Raw genomic sequence first — 22152 nt, 5'->3', positions numbered from 1 at the left:
ATCCGCAGCGATCATTTTGTCGAATTTACTGGTGGGCCAGCTGATGGATCCTGCTGCGCTCGTAGGACGTGAAGGAGCTTCAGATGTTAGCGTGGAAATCTGACAGTCGTTTAGGGATGACAACGTTGCAAGCGCAATTTCGGGAAGTGGCACATGGGTGGATAAACCGAAGTTGAGCACAGAGCACATGGAGATAAGCTTCATTGTGGACAATTTCGACAACCGTGTGTGGTAGGGTCACATTGTGTGCCAATGCAACGTCAATAATAGGGGATGGAACGTAATCCTCGTCAGCGACAGAAGGAGAGGGCGTCAAAACAACATAAGTGGTGGATTGCGGTGGCAGTGGCACAAACTCGAGAGCACACAGTTACGTAGGCCGAGCACCAATAGTCTCGGGGTCAGAAGGGAGTTTCAGTTGAAGTACACCAGCGCCACCATCGACAAGGCCTGAATGTGTGGATAACACGTCACTGCCCAAGATCATGTCATATCGGCACTGCAGAAGCACAAGAAACACAACACTTGTCCGATGGCCAGATGTAGTGACGCGGGCAGTACATGTTCCAACAGCGGTAGGTGTGCTTCCATCGGCGACTCTTACTGCACGTTGCGCGGCAGGTGCCTAGACGTTATTCAGCTTCTCGCGAAGACTAGCGCTCATCACCGAGATTTGTGCACAGGCGTCAATAAGGGCCGTAACAGTAACACCGCCGACTTGGACTTCCAGCAAATGAGAGAGAGTAGGGACAGTAGGGTGAGGATTTCGAAGCCGGGTCAAGAATGCAGTGTCACCTCCGGGCGCTGCACTCGTTAGTTTTCCGGTGCGTAGCGTCTAGGGTTGGCAGGCGACGGGAAGCGGCGGGCTTGCGGCGAGCATGATCGGCGGTCGCGCGGGGATAGTGACCTGCTATACACATAGGTGCGAGTGTCGACATCTGGCTTGTCAGTCGGCAGAGCGCGCGACGATGTCGTACGGGAGTAGCCTTCAGGACGAGGAATCTGGGTGCTCCAGCCAGTCGGCGACGTCCGACGACTCCAGCAGTGCCGCGCATTATGCCCAACTCGAGAGCACGCGAAACGTATTGGGCGATAATCTGGCGTCGTCCACTCGGCGGGATTGCAGTATCGCGAATAAAAGGGCTGGTCCCTTGGTGGGACTGGTGGAACTGATGGTGCGACTGGTGTAACTGGTGGAACGTGCACGGTGCAGACAGAGGAGGGTCCCAAATAAGCGACCTCATGTCGAACCACGGCTTGAATCAAGGAAACCATAGGCTGGTTAGCAGTCGAGACATCGGGTGCAAGACAACGGGTGACATCGCTTCTATTTTGGCGACGAACAATAGGTTTCAAAGTGTCCGAAACAGGCGATTGTAGAGACTGTGGCGGTTCTTCGCATGATGACGATGCGGCAGTATTGGGGAGCCTGGTGAGTTGCTGGACAATACGGCGTGACTTTGCTTTTTCGAATCGCTGACACTCTTTGACAATGGCATCCACGGTAGCACAGTTCTTGAATACCAAGAGGTTGAATGCGTCGTCGGCGATACCTTTGAGTATGTGCCCGATCTTGTCCGCTTCGGACATGTTACCGTCAACTTTGCGGCAAAGCGCTAGAATATCCTGAATATAGTATGTGTATGATTCAGTAGATGACTGGGCGCGAAAGAGCCAAGTTGTTTTTCAGCGGCCAGCTGACGACCCAAGGGCTTGCTGAACAAGTCGTTCAGTTCTTTGCATAGGTCCCAGCTGGTGAGATCGTGCACATGCGTCTCGTACCAGACGCGTGCAGTTCCGTTAAGATAAAATACCGCATTTGCCAGCATAAGGGTATCGTCCCACCTGTTTGCTGACACGGTCGTACCATGAAATCCAATCTTCAAAGTCCACGTCATCTGTGCCACAGAAGGTGCCTGCATCTTTTGGAAGCGATAAGATGACAGGCGGTGGGGACGGTGGCGGTGCGGTGAGTTCCGGCCCGCTGGGCGCTTCAGTGGCCATCGCCGAGGGAACAACGCGGCGGCCACCTCGGAGTTCCGTGCTGTGATGATGAACAGACAGCGCACCCGGCAATTCCACCAGGAAGGTTGCACAAAAAACGTGAATTTACAAATTTTTTACAAGTAAGGTGAGCAGCACAGGAGTCACAGCAGCCAATATGGCGAGGAGTCACCTCTACATCTTCTTCATCGATGCTGGCCTAATGCGACAGACTTCTGTCTCGCGACAATACACTGCAGCTTTGTGAGACTCGTACCATGAAAACATTCTTTGTTAACTTGAGCTTGTTCGAAATAATTTAGTCCGTTTCATACTTTCAAATTATCCCTACCGCTAGCACAACATCAATGAAAGACAATCTATCTCCTCTATCACTTGCATCTCGTATAACAATAGCCCGTTTGACTCTGTTTCACAAATTTTATGACCGTTCCTCCGTTCCCAGTAACTACATTTTTCTTACTCATTACTTCTGGAGTCGCATCGATCATTGCCTTAAGGTCAGATTTCAAACAGGCAGCAATAACACTTTCAGGCAATCTTTTTTTCCTAGATCATCACGGCAGTGGAACCACATTCCCCGCAAAATTGTCTGTATCCTTGACAACAAACGCTTTCGTGAGGGATTAGCTAAGATTGCATAATTAGGAATTATTAACATGTTCTTTCCTTTACATGCCATACTTGCAAACGACTAAGGACGACACTAGTGAACATTGTATTAACAGTAATTATCAAGATGCTATTTTGTTTACATTATTTGTCGTACTTGCAAACTACTAGGCAAGACATTACTTAACATTGTATGATTAGGAATTACTAATATGCTGCATTGTTTATTTTTCGTATTTCATTGCTATGCTTCCCGTTTTTACCACTCACCTCTGTAATGCCCTCAGGTCTTGAGGATACAATAAATAAATAAATAAATAAATAAATAAATAAATAAATAAATAAATAAATAAATAAATAAATAAATGGGCTCTGAAAATAGTTTCTACCACTCGCTAGGCTGTGTGCTAAGGCGCGGCTGTTGGCAAGTGAAGTTTCAGCGCTGGTTGCCCATAGAAGAAGGATCGTGCCGTTGTGAGCGGTGGATGATAAGGCATAGATAGGTTCGGCTGTACGGAGTCGCTATATTGTACTTGCCCAACATGAGCCTGACAGCCACGTCAACAACGTCGCTCTGAAGGCTGCCACACTAGAACATGACAAGTTGGCATGGAGTGCCAGTCAAAGGCTGCAGTTCGAAACGATTCATGTCATTTTCCAATGCTTTTTACCTTAGTTATTGGGCGGCATGTTCCAGCATACCAGTTGGCTGAAGCGCGTTTCCGGAGAAGTGCTTTGTAGAGCAGCTTGCAGAGAAGCCCATTTGTGAAGCAACCTGCTGTTGTTTAACCTGCTGCTCATCGTGCCAGCACCTTGCTGGTGACGCATTGTGCTGGAAAATTACGCTTGTTTTATTTAGTCCTCAATTTTCGAGAGACATAGGGAGTTAAAAGAAAATATGGGGACGGTAATCAGGCTGCCATTGATTTTCTACCTTAATATCGCGAAGGGGTAAGGAGAAAAAAAGAATGGTCGCAGTTTCTCCAGCAACGCGAATAATCGATTGCGATAGGAGATTAGTAGATAGCTCCACGAAATAAGGATAGCAGTTTCATTGGCCGTATAAACTTGTAAACCGTCGCTTACTAACTAAATTAACAAACACTGTGTTACGCACCCACAGGTAAACATGAACACATCTCGCTCGGTGACCGCGGAAACCCGCTGTAGAAACGCTGGAGTGAGGGATCGCTGCAGCAGCACCGAGGGAATTGACCTTCGTGCATCTCACGCTTCAACACAAACGAAACGTCCAAAGCACAGCGCATACAAAGCTACCGGCACAACGCGAACTCTGCAGCAATCATCGCAAATCGCTTTCAACATGCGGCCACGCGGGCGCGCACTTTGGAGCGTCGCAAATCGCTTTCAAAGAACGCCTCGCACATACAGCATGCGGCGCGCGGCGACGGTTTTTCGCCCTTGGACTTTATACGGAACATCACGGCGACGGCTGAAAAGTGCCTGGAATGTCCATATAATTGCTATCGCAATAAAATGTGACGAGAGGTTGCCAGGTTGCCAAGTGTTGCGAGGCTGCGCAGCTTTGCTCACCCCGCAATCAATGGTGGTCATACATTCCCATAATCATTTTACGTGAAACATACGTATTTCTCTTCGGTTAGGTTGAAGGGTGGCTTGATAAAATCGCCTGTAGCGAGAACAGGTTACATTATCAGTGTGTGTATTAAACCGTAGTACCCACACGCCTTACCTGGGCATCGTGTAGAGGGAAGACGCCATTACTCGATTATCTGTGGGTCGCCTGCACTGATGGCGCCGTTGTCGCGCAATTCATGACGCAATGGGAGATAAATTTAGCCTCTCGCTCAGCGAAATGTCAGGGAGATCAGTTCTGCAGGCATTGGCTGGAGGCATTAGCTCGGCGGTGCATTTTTCGATCCGCGCGCAGTGGTGGCGTTTGAGCGAGCGAGCTCAGCTATAGTAAATATGCATTAAACTCAAACCTGTGGTCATCAGGAGTTATAAGGCGTACAAGCGTGCAACTTGGTGCAGAAAGTTGGTGGTTGCACGGCAATGGCTCCCCTAGCGTTCGGCATGTAAGGTCCAGAATTAACGCGAAGAGGCCTGGGCAGCAAGACGAAGGGTTGCCGATTCCCACCCACCACCGTTGACCACGGCAGGCCCACTGCCAGTAGGGAGAAAGGACGTTTGCAAGATTAGGCTATAGCACCCCCGCCAGCTGTATCATAAGCTAAGCATGTGCGCTTTTTAATGAGTTAATACAATTTGGAGGACGTTTAAGCTTCACCTTTAAGAGTGGAATGCGAGAGCAGTCAAAGATCCCTGGCTGCTTCTCACGCTTGCTCGAAGGTGAGCGTGCGAGCTTTCTGGCAGAAACGCGGAATCTTGCGCGGGTCGCGGAGGAGAGCGCCATCTGTTGTTCGAGACGCTGGAAAAGGGGCTTATTTTTGAGTTTCCGCGTAACAGAATTGTTTTTTGGTATATTCAAATTGCAGTCCGACACTATCGTGGTGTAGGTTGTGTTTAGGTTGAACTTTACGATTTTTCGGACGCATCTTATATTGACCAATTTAATTAGTTCAGTAAGGCCTCTGCGCCACGTGGAGGGCCTGCGTGATTGTGGTTCGGAATGATTTTTCCACAAACTACGTCTGAAGCTGAGCAAAGCGTTGGTTCGCGCTAGTTAGTAAACCATACTTAATACCTTTGAAGCGCAGAACTTCCGAAAACCACAAAGGGACAGGAACGGAACAGGCGCTAATTTACAACTAGGGTTTAACGCAAGATGTTAATATATACAGAAAAACAGACAAAAAGAACAGGAAAGACAACAGATTACATAAGTAGGTATTTCATCGTACCGCCTGACATGCGTGCGTTACTAAGCAATTGTCACCAACTGACCTCAGGAGAAGTTATTTCTTTGGCAGATAAAATAAGAGACAGTGAGCTGACGCACTCATAAACATTACTCGTTACTGCAGCTTCCAGGATCTCACGCGTGCACCGATCTTTGTCTCTAAATTTAAAGACTGCAGTGTTGTCAAAGCATGGCTTGCACTTAGCATCGTCAGTGTAATAACACATGTCCTTGTCCTCCCTTTGTCATGGTAGGAAGAAGAAGCATGTGCTTGCTGCGGTAAAGCTAGGGAAACGATGGAGCATGTTTTATTAAAATGTGAAGACGTCTGCCCAGCAGTGGATTTGGGCACTACTGGCCTCCTTGAAGCCCTTGGGTTCAGCGAGAGCAGTGGAAAGTAAACATGTCCGCACTAGAGATTAGTAAGAGGTGATCGGAAGATTGGTGGAAGAAAGGTAGGGAAACGACAAAAAAACGGAGACGTACGAAAGCGAAATTCGCAATAGGGTATGAGAAAATTTGGTTGTGGGAGTTCATAGTGTTTTTTTTCTTCTTTAACCTAGGTAGGACATTAAGCAGTATAATAGCAAGAGCATGGTGGCGCAACCCTCGGCCTCGTTCCAAAGGGGACGCTCATAACATCCATCTCATTTTCCCCAATCTTCTTGAGACAATATGACGTCGTGTACAGATATGGAGTGACGGCCACCTTCTTTCGATCAGACTACTCATTTCCATACAACTGATGAGACACGCGTACTTGCGCAGAAGAGCCTTAGCCGCCGCAACTGTCAACTGTTTAGGATAAGATGCTAAAGCTAGACGCTGATCTTGTATTTCAACGCTTTCGTTTACACGATGAACGCACGACTTAAGGCGATTATGCACGCACATCTGAGCGATTCCCCTTTTTACCACCTTTGTTTGAGCTGACGGAAACGGCAACAGAAACACCTGTTGCCGTTTCTGTCCGCTCACACGAAGCTGCATGGTAAAAAAGGGAGTCACTCAGATGTGCCTGCATATATCCGTTTGTTTTCACAAAGTGCATTCTTTCACCGTGTTCCTCGCTCAGGTTCCCCGTCCACCATTTATGCGGCGGCTGCCAATTCTCTGGTACGCCTCCGAAAGGTTCACCACGGCATCGATGCAGTTTCAACTCTAATTCAAGAACTTGTCGATATCCTCACCCCAAGTCTCTCACCCCCCCCCCCCCCCCCCCCCCCTCCATGCCAAAGGTACGACCTGTCCTTACACAAGCCAAGTTGGAAGCTCATTACGGCCAGCTTCCTTGACGCCAGGTGACCTACGTTCATGTACCGCCTGGCGCGGGGCTGTCTGACGGTGAGCTGCAGATCCTTTGCAGCCATCTCGACTCGAGGGGCGTGCCCTTTTTGCGGTGCTCGGGAGAATACGCTCCACGTCTTTTAGCAGTGTTTGCTTCCCGCAGCACTCTTTAAATGGATAGCTAATATTTAGCATCCCGGGTGTTCTGTTGCGGACAGTTCGTTTTTGCACCCTTTGCCGAAGCAGGCGATCAACCAGTTCGTGCTTCTTCTTGTCCATTGCTCATGCGAAGTTTGGTTAGCACGCTGTGATGCAGTTTTCGGGGGGTGGGCGCGGGGCCTTCGCGAAGTGCCTGCGAAAGCACGGAAGGAGCTCTGGTTCCGTCTCACCCAGGAGCGGCATCACTTGGGCGAGAAAAGGCTTCTCGAAGGGTGGGCTCACCCTCCCGTAATTTTACAGTAGAGCTGCTAGAACCGCGTTGGGTTTCTCTTGACGTCCGCAGCTTCCCCGAGCTGGGGGAGAGAGAGCTGAGAGAGAGTGGAAGCAGAATATAAAAATAGCATTGTGCCGCATAGCGACGCGGCGAGGGTGGGTGGAGATTAGCGGGGGAGAAGGAGCGGTGCGGCGGAGACGTAGGCGGTGTGAAGTCACTGCTCTCCGATAGAAACGCGCGCGCTCGCTTCGGTGGTCCTCTTAGTGGAAGTGGAAAAACGAAGCGGCTCTGGCAGACAAGATACCAGCGGAGCTGGGGGAAGCGCAGCAAAAGTTAGACTGAGTGTGCGGTTTGGCACTACATTGCTGGCCTTCCCTCAGCTCCGCTGGTCTCTGGCGTTTGCGATAGCAGAGCCACGCATAACTTTTTACCGAGTCAAGTGGAAAGCTCTCCATTTATTTATGAAGTGTGTGTCTAAGGTAGCTCGACTTGGCCGCGTGAACCAGTCGATCCACGTGTTTTTGTTCGCCCGAGTGGAACCCAGATCCAGAGCCGGCCCTTGCGCCCCCTCGTGCGGTCGCGCTGCACCACGGACGGCTTTGCTGGTGTCCATGTTTGTTTGCCTTGCCCTCTTTTGTATTAGGGCAATCCGAGGGTCTGTCGTGCTTGAGTCCCGCAAGACCAACACGCCTGTTTTTGTGTTGAGTACAGTAGCTCAGTTCGAGCCGCTCCACAGCAGCCCCCTTGTCCGGGATGGACCGTTGGCCCGAACGTTAGCCCCCCCGCCCAGTCAAGCGTGGTGAGTGGGGTTGGCACCGTCAATGTACAGAATGATGCTGGGTTGATGAGTACATGTAAGCTCTGAGACGCGGCACCTCCGGGTGACAAGTTCTCTTCCCATCACGGAACGATAACGTATCACGTGAAAACGTGCGTTAGTTTGGTGTCGTTGCCTCGAAGGAAGAAGCCATTACTCGATCACGAACGTGTCGCGTGCCCAAATAATAAATGACGCCATTGTCGCCGCATGCACTGCGTGCCCGCGTACCGCGCACATTGTGACTCAATTTTGCGTGGCCTGCCACATCGAAAGCGTGTTACCATTAATGTATTCCACTTTTCTTGAGAGCAAATGGTCACGAGCTCTCCTTCGGCAGCTGGTACACGCTACTACATGTCATTAGCTTTCCTTTCATCCCTCCATGGCCCTTTCTTCCTCTGTCCCGCCTTGCCTTTTCTCACATTTCTCATGTTACTTTTGCATGTTTGTTATTCGCCATTTGCTCTGACCAAGCGAAGTATGGCGGGGCCTACCCCGCGCCAACCTCCATGAGGTTGCACTTAGCAGGAGTAGCTGGCCTGCTTCCCGCGATTCCTGTATCCTGACTCTTCAATTGACTTCGCTGTCTCGTGAATGACCACAGGCCTTTTCTGCTGGAGCCAACTGCTGCTTATCCGGATTATCTTTTAATAAACGCGCGGCATCGCGATAAAACCGCATCCTGCCGCTCCGCAGCAGATTATCTATTACCGGAGATCGAAACTAGGCTCCTCATCGCTGCTGTACCCTGCCGCCCCATTTTACTCCTTCTTCCCACTCTACCCTGTCTTGGTTCATAGGCTTGAAATCTGAAATTGTTTTTTTTTCATTAACTGACTTGTGGCACTATATTTCTTTTCGGTTCTCGGTATTGACAATCCCTTTTCATTTATTTTATGATTCGTCTTTAATACCTGTTATACATTCATGGTGGTGCCAGCCTACCCGCATATTTCTTTTTACTTTCTTTTTTGCAATGCAGAAAAAACTAGGCAGTGGAGGTAGACGACGAGACCAGCCTGTAAGTACCCACATGGAGCAGCCAGAGCACAGCCCAACAGCACAGTTGCGGTCTGTACATCCAGAGCAGGTTGCAGCGTGCGTCGAGTACCACAGAGGCTGTGAATTGGCTACGGCGCGGTTTAAATCCATCTTCATCGACAACGAGTTGTGCATTACAGCGAAGCCGTAAGCCTCTACGTGGTCGGCGTTTTTCGTGTCTGACCGTGAAAAAAATTATCATCAGCAGAATGGCTCATTCCTCCCTAAGCAAGAAAAATGCAATGGCCTATTCCCTTCGTAATGCAGACGCTACAAGCACTCAGCAAAATGAAGCGAACAGTGCATACATTCATTGGAATCACGCATACGACGTACTAAACAGCGTACGTTGGTATAAATAACAAGCTCTAAACAACCATCTGTCACCATCACCAATCGCTCATACCCGCGTAAGGAAGCAAAACTGTAATGGTAAGGAAGAACCTACAAGTGGTCAGAAAAGTGAAGTGTGCATACATTAATTGAAATCGCCCATACAGCCCAGAGAATAGCATACGTTTTGAAACAAGCATCCGAACCATAAATTAAGCATTGAATAGCCCCCTCAGGAGTTGTAGAGGTGGTTGTGCAACAGCTTCGGTGACATGCATTTTCGAAGGGGCGGGATGGTGAGTCCCTTTTTTTTCTGGTCACCCATTTATGTGCCCTAGAGCGCAAGTTTCACGTAACCCTCAGCAGCTGTGTCGCTAATAACGCCTACAAGACATTTTAGAAGCTCCGGCCTCGAAGGTATAGTTGTTAGTCATGGCGCAAACCTTAATAGTGTGGTGAGTGCCCTCCCTCACCTCGCTCGTGTATCGCGCTACCACATGCGGAGCCGCGAGCAGGAGTCCGAGGCGCGAGTCGACCAGCTGCTGGCAGGCCTCGGGTGCGGAAACGATGGCGCCGACGTCGGCGCTGTGATTGCCGAACACCGTGCGTGGTGATGCAGCCATGGCCCACAGGTACTTCTGCACCAGGATCCACGCTATGGCGTCCAGCAGCTTCTCCGCCCTGTCTGCGTAGTCCTTCAGCAAGGTGTCAAGTTCCGTGAGCATCTGAAGGCTGTGCGCCACCATGAAGTCATCGCGGGTTAGCAGCACGTGGCCCGCCAGGTGCTTGTGCAGCAGCTGGAGCCACAGGTCGGAGGGCCGCAGTGACGGGGTCACCTTCACCGAAAAAGAGCCGAGGGAGAGGGCACACAGACTTTTCAAAGCAGGCCTATGTGGCGCCCGAATAGCGCGTCGCGCAGCTTACAGAGCGCAAATTTTGGCAACGGCGTCGCTTGCGTTCCTTCCCAGCAGCAAGACATGCGGCGCGGTTAGTGCGCGATCGCTTGCAAACGGTTCCTTTTTCTTCGTCCAGCACTGACCTTCTCTAAATTAGACAGCCTAAAGCCGATCTGGATGCCAGAGACGCCCGCCAGGAGCACTCGCAGCAGTCGTCCCTCGGTGTGGAAAAGCTCGCGAAAGCTGCGGTCGTGTCCTAGGAAATGCTGTGCGCCGAGCAGCTTGAGCTGGTCGTCCAAGTAGTCTACGTACACGTTCTGCCGCATCAGCTCCTCGCGCAAATGCTGCCAGGTGGCGTCCATATCACCGAGAGACAGTGCCAGCACAGTGATCGCGCTGGGGCTGGTGGCTGCGTACACACGTACCTGCAGGGAGAGGCGTGCACAGCGGCACACACAGGAATGTCCAGGATACCAAGTGCGAAAGACGAAAACAAACAAAAAATCGGTAGACCCCCCTTAAGACTGTTTACATGTGGGAACGCGAAAGCATAACACCGCTCTTAGAGCTCGCAACGTCATGAAGGCGCCCATGAACGCAGCAACTAGGCACGCCTTTAGTTCGCCAGAACAGCGCAGCCGCCTTGGCATCGGGGAAGCGTGCTTGTCTCGCACCCGGAGACCTGGGTTCGATTCCTACCCCGACTCAAATGTACCAAATTTTGTTTTCAATGCCATTCATCTACTTTGCTTACAGGAACTTCCCTGAGAAATTTCGCGTTACTCCTAGCACTTATATGTTTTTACTCTTCGCGCTGTTGGCAATTTTTTATAGCATCTCCCGCGGTCACTGCGACACCAACGGATGTTGGCGCAATGGGGTACACACTGTTATCATGCGGGAGCATTATGTACCCCATCAATGCTTTCGCACGAAAAAAGTGTTGTGGAGCTATTATGTGGAAAATAGCAACTGCTGTATGGGTGAAAATATCCTTAGAAATTTCTGCCGGCAGGCTTAGATTTGTTCCACATGATTTTCAAGCGAGATTTAGTTTTACGACTCATATGAAGTGCTGCCGGTGGCCTCAATGGAGACCGTTTAGGTTACAGTTTTATGGACTGTCACGAAGGCGAAGGCATAATAAAAAGAAATAAGCTTGTCAGAGTGACTCGGCCAGAACCAGTGAGAAATAGCACTTATGAAAAAGAACTTTTGGGAGGTCGGCTCCAGCTTAATTTATTGGTCCACGTGGCAAAATGACATTGCATATGCCTGAAGTGAAACTCCCGGTATTACTTTTAAAGACGAATACACAATATATATATATATATATATATATATATATATATATATATATATATATATATATATATATAGAGAGAGAGAGAGAGAGAGAGAGAGAGAGAGAGAGAAAAGAGGAATGACTTATCAGATATAGTGGTAATAAAGACGTGGGGAATAATATAATTGTAACAAAAGTTGGTCGGTTCCTCTGCATGTTAACCACGAGATCTGGTTGAACCAGGAGGAGTGTGGATTGCGCGCCGCGCGCCGTCTGCTTGGCACTACGTGTTTACACGTGCGTGAGCGGCGTGAGAGCATTTTGAATAATGATAATAAAGTCTGCGGTTTTACTTGCCAAAACCACGATTTCATTATGAGGCACGCCACAACGGGGGACTTGGGATTAATTTCAACCACCTGGGGTTCTTTAACGTCAGTGACTTACCAACTATTTCTCGAGTGGGGGGGGAGGGGGGGGGGCAAACCACAAGCTATCTGACCCGCCACCCTCTCTCTGTTACATATATATTATATATATTGTCACGTGGTGACGTTGAAGAACACAGGAGCAAATACTGTGAAAGACAAAACTAACTTTTATTGGGCGAACCTGTGCCCACAAAACAGGCTACACTTATAGCACAACGATAGCGGCGAACACGGTCGGAAATCGTCGAAAATTTGATCCGCGGGTTAAGCTCGTCGGCTTTGACACAGCAGTCGTCGAATCTTTCATACTAATCTTTGGGACCCGGGTGCTTTCCACAAAGTTCTACACAATTCGCGTCACGTGATGAAATCAGATAACACAAGGTTTGGCGACAACAGACAGTGGATAGAAGCATAGATAACTTTCCAGAAACTTCGGATACATGTAGGCGCGTCCCACGCTGTGCGATAACATTTGTTAGGCGGCGAAATGTGGTCGCCCGATAAAGACAAGTACACGTGTCAATGTAGTCCTTCCGTCAACATGAGATTCTATACAACTTCAGGGAAGAAATTGCAATCAAAATATATTTCCGGTTCCACATGGTTCACAATGCGTCATTGATAATTTTGCCTATGTCTGTCAATAATAAAAAAAACTGACAGATGCATTCCATTGTGGCATTTCATTTCATTGGCATGAGTCATTGTCCACATGTAAAGCTTTCCAGCACTTCTTGTTGAGAACTCTTAAAAAAGCCAGTTACTCATCAACGCACATGATAATTCGAAAGAACAATAACCATGCCCCCAAATTTTCCCAAAAATAGACAAGATGCATTGTTTAGTTCAACGAGGACATTGGAGAAACAGTCTACAAACCTAGTATGACGCCTGAAAATAAAGGGAAAGAATGAGCGTTTAGTACTTATCTGGAACACTTCCATTAAAGTCGGGAACGTGACAATTTCACAACGCATTACGTTTAAATTGCTCCCTATTTTTAAATAATTTGAATTTGATATCTCTTTTGCTCTTGCTTCAGGAACATGGGAAATATTTTGATTAATGGCTTATCGCACCTTAATACACTTGAATGAGTAACTTTCTACAAAGGACATAATGAAGCTGCACAGAGTAAACATTTATCGCTCGTCACTCAGAACATGCTTTGTACTTCAACGAAAAATAAACACCGTGCCTCGCCTAGTTTACTAAGAATGCCAAGAAAATAGCTAAATGCGATGCATAACGCACACAAATTGAGAGAAAGAGGGTATTCAGTGACTATTTTCGAAGTACGTAAATAACCTGCACCAGTTCGAACTTTCGGTACACGTCACCAAAAGGTCGGCCTCATTTCCTCAAAATGGGAAATTGCTGCTGTTCTTGCTCCTGCAATGAAACAAGTGCAAGTCTAACTCCTGTGTAGAAACTGCCTAAAATTAAATGGGCAGCTTCACAAGTGACACATGCCATTAAAAAAATTCAAGTCGGCTTTATATTGGTATAGTAATGGCACTTCACGCTCGACAAGGGCGTTTTCACCAACATTTAATTTTAATTTTATTCTTTAAAGACCCCGTGACGGAGTATTACATAAGGGGTGGGTTACGCGGAAATAAGCAGAAACCACGTGTTAATCTATCGTGAAAGGTGATTGGTTACGGTTTCTATGAAGGTTGATGTCTAGGATAAATCGTGATTGCACAAAGAAATGTGGCTGCCAGACCTATAAGAGGTATTATCATTATTATTATGATTATTATTATTATTATTATTATTATTTTGTGGTGATAGAAGACAGACTGCAACGTTATGTAGACTCTCTGGACATAGATTCAATAGTTCCTCTACCTGGTAATCCAGCGATTTCTTGCCGTGGGGCAGATAATCGTTGGGTGCGGTTGATTATGATACTTTATCTGTACCATTCTTCTCGCTATTAGTTTTAAAATAGCCAGCTCATTTTGTTCTCAACCGTGGTAACGGTGGTTCCAAAAAAAATTGGCATGATGCAAGCATTGCAAGCTGCAATGTGTTATGGCGGAATTAATTAATTAATTAATTAATTAATTAATTAATTTCAGAATACGGCAGGCCATTGCTTGGCCCAAGCAGGAATTTAATTAATGACCAGGGCCAGCGTTCTCCACAATGCAAACATGTATGGCGCATCGCAACGAGGTACCAAAGACAGTCTTCGCTGCCCAAGCAGGAGATACGTGCTAGAGAAATGCATTGTTACGTAGGCAATTTCCCAAAGAAAAATTGAGCAGATCCAACCCACACGTTGAAACCTGTGAGAAGCGAAGCTTTCGGGAAGCGGCTCATCAAATGCTACAACTTTGACCATTTTCGTCTCTCGCGTAAAAGCTACGGATTGGCGTTGGCAACAAAGTAGTTGGCGATGGCACGACAGGAGCGCACGTGCGATTGTGACCATTTAATGGATAGAGCGTCGAGCTGCTCTGCTTGGGGACAGTAGTGCGATCCCACCGTCGGGTGCATAAGCGAACATGTTTTTTTAAAGTAAGATCCATTCGGCAAGAGAGCGTCCAGCGGCCTCCGCCAAGAGAACCCGGCAGGGCTCGGAAAGAAAGCTCCGCTCTGCAAGCGAAGGTTCCCGCACCTTGAAGAGCACGTTGATGTTCCAGCGGATGGCCAGATCGAGCAGCACGTCGAGCGGGTGCGGCGGTTTCTCCCAGGTGGCCCTGCCGGGCCACGGCAGTCGCAGGGACTTCTTCCAGGCCAGGAACTGCCGCACTTTGTGGCTGACCTTGCTCGGTCCGGAACTCAGGCAGGTGAAGTAAAAGCTGTTGGCTGTGCTCACGTACTCCTTGCCGGTCGACTCCCTGATGCGAGGAGGAAGCAAAGTGACGCGCTGAAGAAATAAATTAGGCCGCATTGTCGAAGCCTCCTCGTTAGCAGCGTCCATGCATATAACAGCCGTTCGACGGATAAGTACTAAGGGAAAGCATTGCCACTTCCTGTTCGTGGCTTAGTGCCACTTATATTGAGGGACACTATAGTGAACTTTAGTCCCATAAAGGACTCGTTCAAAACTATATTTGCGATAATTTCGTAATAATAGGTTATTTATTAGAAGAGCAATTGAACGGGGAAGCTTCAATTAAAAAGATCTTCCCCAACAGCACACCGCCGGCACGTCAGTGGGACGTCACAGATTTCAAAGTACCTTTCCTGTTTGGACGTAGCGGGAGCTCGGCAGAATAAGCAGACTTTCACTCGCTCATCAATATTATTTATTTTTTTTGCGGGAGGGGGGGGGGAGGTGCAGGCTGTGCAACCACTCGCCTCATTGTTCGCTCACACTCATTGGCGCTCAGTCACATTGCTACTTACACCCATTCATACTTACCGGCGTTCACTCATGTTCTCACTGGCTTCCACTCAAAGTTGCGATCGCATATACTCGCGCTCATACTCGTGTCAGCTCACTCAACGGCACTCATTCACATTAATACTCTCGTCTACTCACACGCATGTGTGCTCATTCCCGTTCAGGATCACGTCCGTCATCACTGATACTCAGACTGTGCCAGGAAACATTGTGGTTAACTGCGCCCGACACCGAGCACCGCAAAATAACAGCGGCCACAGACAAATGAATAATAACACGTTGTGGCTGCGATTACGTTTTGTTTTGCTCGCTGGCCAGTCGCCGACGACTCAGGCGTTCGCAGCAGTGACGCTGCGAAAATAGAGGACCGAAGGTGTCGAATTATCGGGAATGGCTGCTCTTACAACGGAACGTTGTGTTGAATATGTTCAACTCGGAAAGCCACAGATGGGTTTGAAGCCAAAAGCATGAACTTTAGGTAAATCCACGTGCTGGCCACCCTTCCATGCTGGCTGAACCGTCACACTTCCAGCTGCAACACACACTAGTTTCTTCTTGCAACCTTTCACTCGCGATAGCGTTAAGGGCCCCGCGTCGCACAGTACCCGGCGTCCGCGGCGCTGTCCGTCAGAACAAAAAATCATCCCGAACCACAACTACCCAGGCCCTCTGCGTAGCGCAGAGGCGTTACTGAACTAATTGAATTTATCAACGTAAACGTCAGAAAATTCGCAAAGTCCGACTTGAACACAACTTACAGACACGCTGGCGTCGGACTGTAATTTGAATATAGGAGAAAATAATTTGAATATTCGAGAAAACATGATTTTTTTTTACGCGGAAACTCAAACACAAGCCCCTTTTTCCTTGCTAACGGGCGTATGAGCCATTGATAAGTGACTGCATGCAGCCTCTGCCTCAAGGGAGTATGAGACATCGCTCTGCCCTATACACTGCCGCCGGGATCTTGAAACTATGGTTTTGTATCGGGCCCCGTGTCGCAGAATATCCGGTGTCGGTGTCGGCGTCAACGGGGCCCGATGACGCTATCGTGTTCCACTCTTAAGAGGAAGCTTGAGCTCGAGGCCTCCTATCTAAATACACGAGGCGAAATCGTTTTCTCGGCAACCACTGCACCAAATTTGATGAGGTTTGTTGTATCTGCAGGAAAATGTTAAAATCTAGTGACCAATGGTACCGAATTTTCGACTTACGCCGTCAATGTTTCAATAAAAATTGTTAAACATCGCAAATCTTCAGAGAACGAAACTCTAAAGCTTACAACTCTAATTCAGCAATGAAAAACAACATAACGATTCTCTAAATATCATATAACAATACATCTAAAGCTGACAACATTGCTGTATTACACATGACTTTCAAGTTTATCACTAATATGTGAGTGGGACTATTGTATAAACCGTGTAGACGATGTAAAAAATTCACATTAGGACGAGAACTGACATGTCAAATGTGTCCGCTTTGAATGCTCGAGTGGATGCAGTTTACCGAACTGCGATATCTGTTCTGGTTGGAGAGCGACGAATCTGTAAACTTCCTGCTTTTATTTTTCCAAACTTACCACTTATAGACATTTTTTAAGATTTCAGGTCTTCAGCCGGAATTCTGCTCCCAACAGTCACTAGAATTTTGCCTCCTATCGCAAATGTAACAAATTTCATTAAAATCGGCCAAGTGGTTATCTCAGAAAAGCGTTTTCGTGTTTTACTTGTACTTGACTAGGCGACATCGGAGTTGGGCCCGAGGTCAATCTTCATCTAAAAGGCGAAGCTTAGGCGTCGTCTCAAGCTTCTTGTACGAGAGTTGATGGTTCGAGTCTGCCTGCCTCTGTACGGCGGTGGCTGCGAGCCGGTGCATGTGCTGGTCGAACGGCATCTCAAACGAACGCTTCCATTTGCCGCAAGCGTAGGCGAAGAAGTCCTCGCAGGGTTTGGCCGCCGGGTCCGCGGCGACGTTGAGCCAGAACCCATGCCATCGGCAGCCCTCGGTTGTGCAAAGCGGGATCGACGGGGCGCCGGTCGCCGAGTCGTCGGCCCCGAGCCAGATGACCAGAGCGAGAAGCACCAAGGCGGCCGCGAATAACAGCGCGAGCCGGGTGCGGCGTTGAGCGCTGGACTTCGATTCTTTCTTCTTCCTTTCCTGCACGAGGTTTGCGGCAGCAATTCCTGTAGTGGTAACTCTGCTGCTACTGTTTTAGGGCATGTGCATAGTAAGGAAGCGGTTCAACAAGCTTCGAAATTACGGCATAGTACGGGGTTGCACTGGAAGCATAGCGCCGAAAGGACGATCGACAAAGACCAGACAGGACAAGCACTTGTCCTGTCTAGTCAATCGTCCTTTCCGCGCTATGCTTCCAGTGTAAATATGTATTTCCAACCAGTCCAAGCCTATACTCTTCTAGAGTACGCGGAGTTGCCTAAACTTCATCCTCCTGACTTCAAGTAGCTTGGCAACATTGGCATTGGATAATTTTCAACAAAGGATTACGCTGCCGACGCAGTAGACTTGTTGTCTTGCCGTGTTTAGAAAACTGCGATTGCTCGGAAATCTAAAACAAATTAATGAAAGAACAACTAACGTCACAAGAACATCAGAAGACACATGCACAAAGATTAGACAAAGCATATCTGTCGTTCGCATGACAGCTGAAGGATCGTAGTGCCAGTGTGTCCTCTGGTAGCGTTCGTAGGAAAACCTACTGATTCTAGCCGTAGCATTAGTAATGCTATTCTAGACACTGCTGAGTTCCACCACATCGGCGACTTAAGCCAATTGGTGAGGGCGTCGCTGCACTCTTTTTCAACTATATACTGAGCAGGTGGCGAATTTGACAATACCGTGTAATTTGGCAGTGTCTAAAGTAGTAGCCACGGTGAACGTATTCCTCAGGAAGGCACCATCACAGATATAATTAAAAGCTCCGTCGAGTTCAGATATATGCTAGTACTTAGTGCTGAAAATTGGGAAGCTTAGAAACAAGTAATTTCAGAGCAAAGAAGGGGACAGCAAGAGTGCAATGCTAGACATTGGATGTTGCTCCTTATTCTTTGTACATCTGCGTACGCTGCTGACAACCAATAATATCCCACTCGCTCACTTTACCATCCTCGTATAGTTCCTCCTGTCCTCTTACCTTCCTATTATTTTACGATTGCGATTTGGGTTGCTCATTACTAGGAGTGGAAGTAACCTTACTTTCGCTCTCGCGGAAGAATGCTCGCCTCCCATGTGGCGCACCCAAGTTCAAATTCGACTATCTTTGCATGGCCTCTGAGGACCCCAGCTCGAGTGTCACTGGATCTCGGAAACCATGAGCCTTGGCGAGGTATTTTTAATGGAACTAGGATTTTTTGGGAACCTAACCCTGAGGGCTATCTGTTTGTGTCTGCGTTTGTCCGTGTCTAACTGTTTACCCGCCAACATCAAAGGGTCGATCGGCCTGCTGTCCTGAGGGAGCCAAGTTTTAAACCAACCGTCAGACTTTCTTGGGTCACTCGGCCTGTGCCACTGTTTTTGAACCACTTTAGGTCAATATGGGCCACCGACTATGTGCCACAGGTTATGGGCCGGTCTTCAGTGAACCATTGCTGACGCCATCATGGGTCTCTACTCCTTCAATTTTCTGTAGCCGGCTTCGCTCGTTGCCTTCGAGCTGCTTCGAGCCGTTGCATTCGAGCCGCTACCCAGTGGCACCAACCCATTCTGGTAGAGTGGTCAATAATGCCCACAAACGCCGTAGCCCAAATTGTCAGCTCGGATATTTATCCAGTGGTACACATCAAGCTTAACATACTCAGTGGCTGCTGACTCAGCAGCGAGCACTCTCATGGTGGTGGGAAGAGCAAAATAAAGGTGTGAATGCGTAACGCCACAGCTAAACGTGCGCGTCGTTGCAGAATGCACCCTGCATGAAATGCGCCCTGCATGGGATGTGCCCTACATCCTTGGTCCCCGTGAATCAGCGGCCAAGGATGAAGTCTCTGCCCCCGATGCCACACTTCACTGTAGCGCTGGTGGCGTCCTAAGACGGGCGAGCGGAGCCTATGCAGATGTGAACTCCAGCTGGTTCCTCACCTCTTCCTCTCGATGGGCTTCCTCCTGTTGCTGCTGGATCTGCCTTCGCCGGTTGGGCAGAAACACCACCATTCTGGCCGCCGCCAGCGCCTTTCGCCACCGGCGCAGCGTCGTAGATGGCAACTCCTGATGCTGCTTTTCCAAGGCGCTGCTGGTGTCGCTCGGTCCATTTTTCCGGGCCGCGTGCCCGGTCCTGATCACCAGCGCGTACGGCTGCTGCGCGGCTGTGCGAGACGCCGAGGTGTCCTTCGAGTCGTCGCTGTCGAGCGCCTCGATGCCGGGCAGCTGGGCGTCGTTCCCGCCGGTGGACTGCGCGTCCAGCTGCGCCAGCTCCACGAATTCCCTGCCGACGCTGGGCACACCGTCCATTCGATTGGCCCACTCCGGTGTCGGATCGGCGCCCCCTGGCAGCGGTTTGTCGATTCCCCGTTGCGCAGCTGCGACTGGAAACTCGCTCGAGGAGACAACGGGCTTTGTTATCGGAAGCTGGAATTCGGCGTATCCGCGCCCTGGCGCGGATTGGGCGAGATGCTGGGCAACAGGTGGCGACGCTAGCGGAGTCTCGGGCCTGGCAAATTTGGCTTCCGATGGTTTCGCGTGTACGAGATCGGCGTCCGGCAGTCCCTGGCCTGGGAACAAATGGAAGAAATGGAACTTGCAGCTGGACTAATTGGTAATCCAACTTCGTTAAATTGCTTCAAAGCTAACAGGACACACTCACGACGCGCACGCACGCGCTCACATAATCTGAAACAACCCAAGAAAGAACGACACCCCCCCCCCCCCAGCGGCACACAATTACTTTTTCACACAAGCACTCACTACCAACCGTTTCCGCATATATGATTGCTGTGCATGCTCAATGCATCATGAAGGCCACCTACTGCACCGTGTTATCTTACGGAACAGCTATCACAATAGGGACTCTAAGAAGCTGAAATTGGATGAAAAAAATGGCAAATGGAAGCTTCACTGACACACTGCTTCTTATTTATAACAAGCGCTTCTAAAGAGAGACGTGCCGTTCTTTTCATGATTTTGCCGAAGAATACATGTTTCGCTAAATCCTGTTTCATACCCACATGAAAGAACACGCGCAACAAGATGCGCAACTTTTTCTTGAACGTAGTAGTCACTCCGTAAAATCCAAGTGATATTCCTGAAAGACCTTTCTGTAACCAGGCACTTTGGTGAGAGACTGGGGCCATTGGCCAAGTGAGTGGTAGTGAGTAAATAGTTCCTCCTTAAAGGGCCCCTCATAAGGTTTCATACTAAATTTCGGTTATACGCTGGAAGTTCTGGGCGAGAAAAATATTTCAGTGCCGCGAACCCGTGACTGCAGGAGACGAGCGCCACTGCCAAGAGATGCACTCTCTCCACTTTCCCCGTCTAGCCTCCGCAAGAGAAAGTTTCCCATACCGGAGCTCACGTGCCGCAGACGTTACGGGCGCCGCCTTCATTAGACAGTTTTAGTTACACGTACGTAGAGGCTTTGCGTACGTACAGCTTCTACGTGAGAGCAGTGCGCATGCGCAGAACGTAGCGGGCGCGCGCGCGTCTCACGGACGTACGTGAGATTCAATTCTTTGCGTGCGTTTCTTGCGCACGCAGACAGCTTCGCGCGGGAGTTCTGCAAGATCACGAACAAGCGATAGCGGGCCGCGCGCGCGCGCAGACGGCTCGCATCGAAACACGGCGACAGGATTGAATTGGCTACCGCCGTGTTCACATTTCCCGATAGATGGAGCTACGGGGTCCCCCTTGGCGTGCGTCGCGTACGTGTAGCTAACAGCGTTTCAGATGGCCTGCACGTAAGGTACGTAGGCTTTTCACGTTTGCGTACGTGAAGCCTCTACGTACGTGTAACTAAAGCTGTCTATTTTTAACCTCGCTTTCTTGCGGCGCGGCGCACTTCCGCTGACGGCGTCGAGCAAGCTGTTGCGTTTGTCTCGTTTCGCGCAGCGCACGATTTTGCGCGCTGTGCACGAGAATACCTCAGTAGTGGTATAAGTGAGTGCTACACGAACACTGAGGCAGACACAGGTGGATCACAGAGCATGATCGCGCGCGGGAACTTGGTAGAAAATGGCCTACTTTCGCTGTCTCTACGTGCGACTGCTCGACGTGGTAACAAGCAGGCGAAACAGAAGCACATCTTTCTTGCTGCGGTGCAAAGTAAAACAACAACACGCAGATATTCGGTTCGTGTGTTTTATTAGTTCTCTAAACTTTAGCCCGTCTATTGCAGCCACACAAATAGCAGTTCTGCAGATAACGCAAATAACAGATGTTGCCTTGAATAATATTCGAAGTCAGGTGTCACCATGAGCAGCGTCACAGCGCTGCCATCTACGTAGGCGCACTTGTGCGATATGCGTCGACTCTCCGGTTGGGAGCGCTGCGCCGGCGAGGAGAACCGCAAACGGCGCTCGATTTGAAATTTCAGTTCTTTCTACGGCGCGTAGCGATGTATAGTGCTTAGCAGACATGATTGTTAGTGTGCATTGTATGCACGGCGCTTGTCCGCTCAATGTGGTCCGACCTAGTGAAGATTTCGTTAAAGGGTCCACACTAGGAGACCTAGTGAGGACCCTTTAACATTTCACGGCAATTCCTGAGAGACGCTTTTGCAACCAATAACCAAGCACTGTTGGTGGCTATGCCAATGCACTGGAATGACTTTCTCATGTGAATCCTCATCGCCAG

The 22152-nt window shown here is 49.1% G+C and overlaps 1 protein-coding gene across 1 annotated transcript in view; it reads right to left on the bottom strand.

Moving 5' to 3' along the window:
* The window catches only part of LOC135901810 (neprilysin-2-like), a 38904-nt gene that overhangs the window by 4999 nt on the left and 11753 nt on the right, over positions 1-22152 (bottom strand). The window contains exons 4-8 of the mRNA XM_065431652.1: positions 19447-20075; positions 17198-17511; positions 14620-14842; positions 10415-10696; positions 9849-10211 (exon numbers count right to left, since the gene is read on the bottom strand). Coding sequence (XP_065287724.1) covers positions 9849-10211; positions 10415-10696; positions 14620-14842; positions 17198-17511; positions 19447-20075 — 1811 coding nt within the window. The remainder of the gene's footprint in view (positions 1-9848; positions 10212-10414; positions 10697-14619; positions 14843-17197; positions 17512-19446; positions 20076-22152) is intronic.

The sequence above is a fragment of the Dermacentor albipictus genome, chromosome 2 (assembly GCF_038994185.2).
Source record: "Dermacentor albipictus isolate Rhodes 1998 colony chromosome 2, USDA_Dalb.pri_finalv2, whole genome shotgun sequence".
NCBI lineage: Eukaryota > Metazoa > Arthropoda > Arachnida > Ixodida > Ixodidae > Dermacentor > Dermacentor albipictus.
Note: the sequence above shows the minus strand (reverse complement) of the source record. Positions and strands in the feature narration are given on the sequence as shown.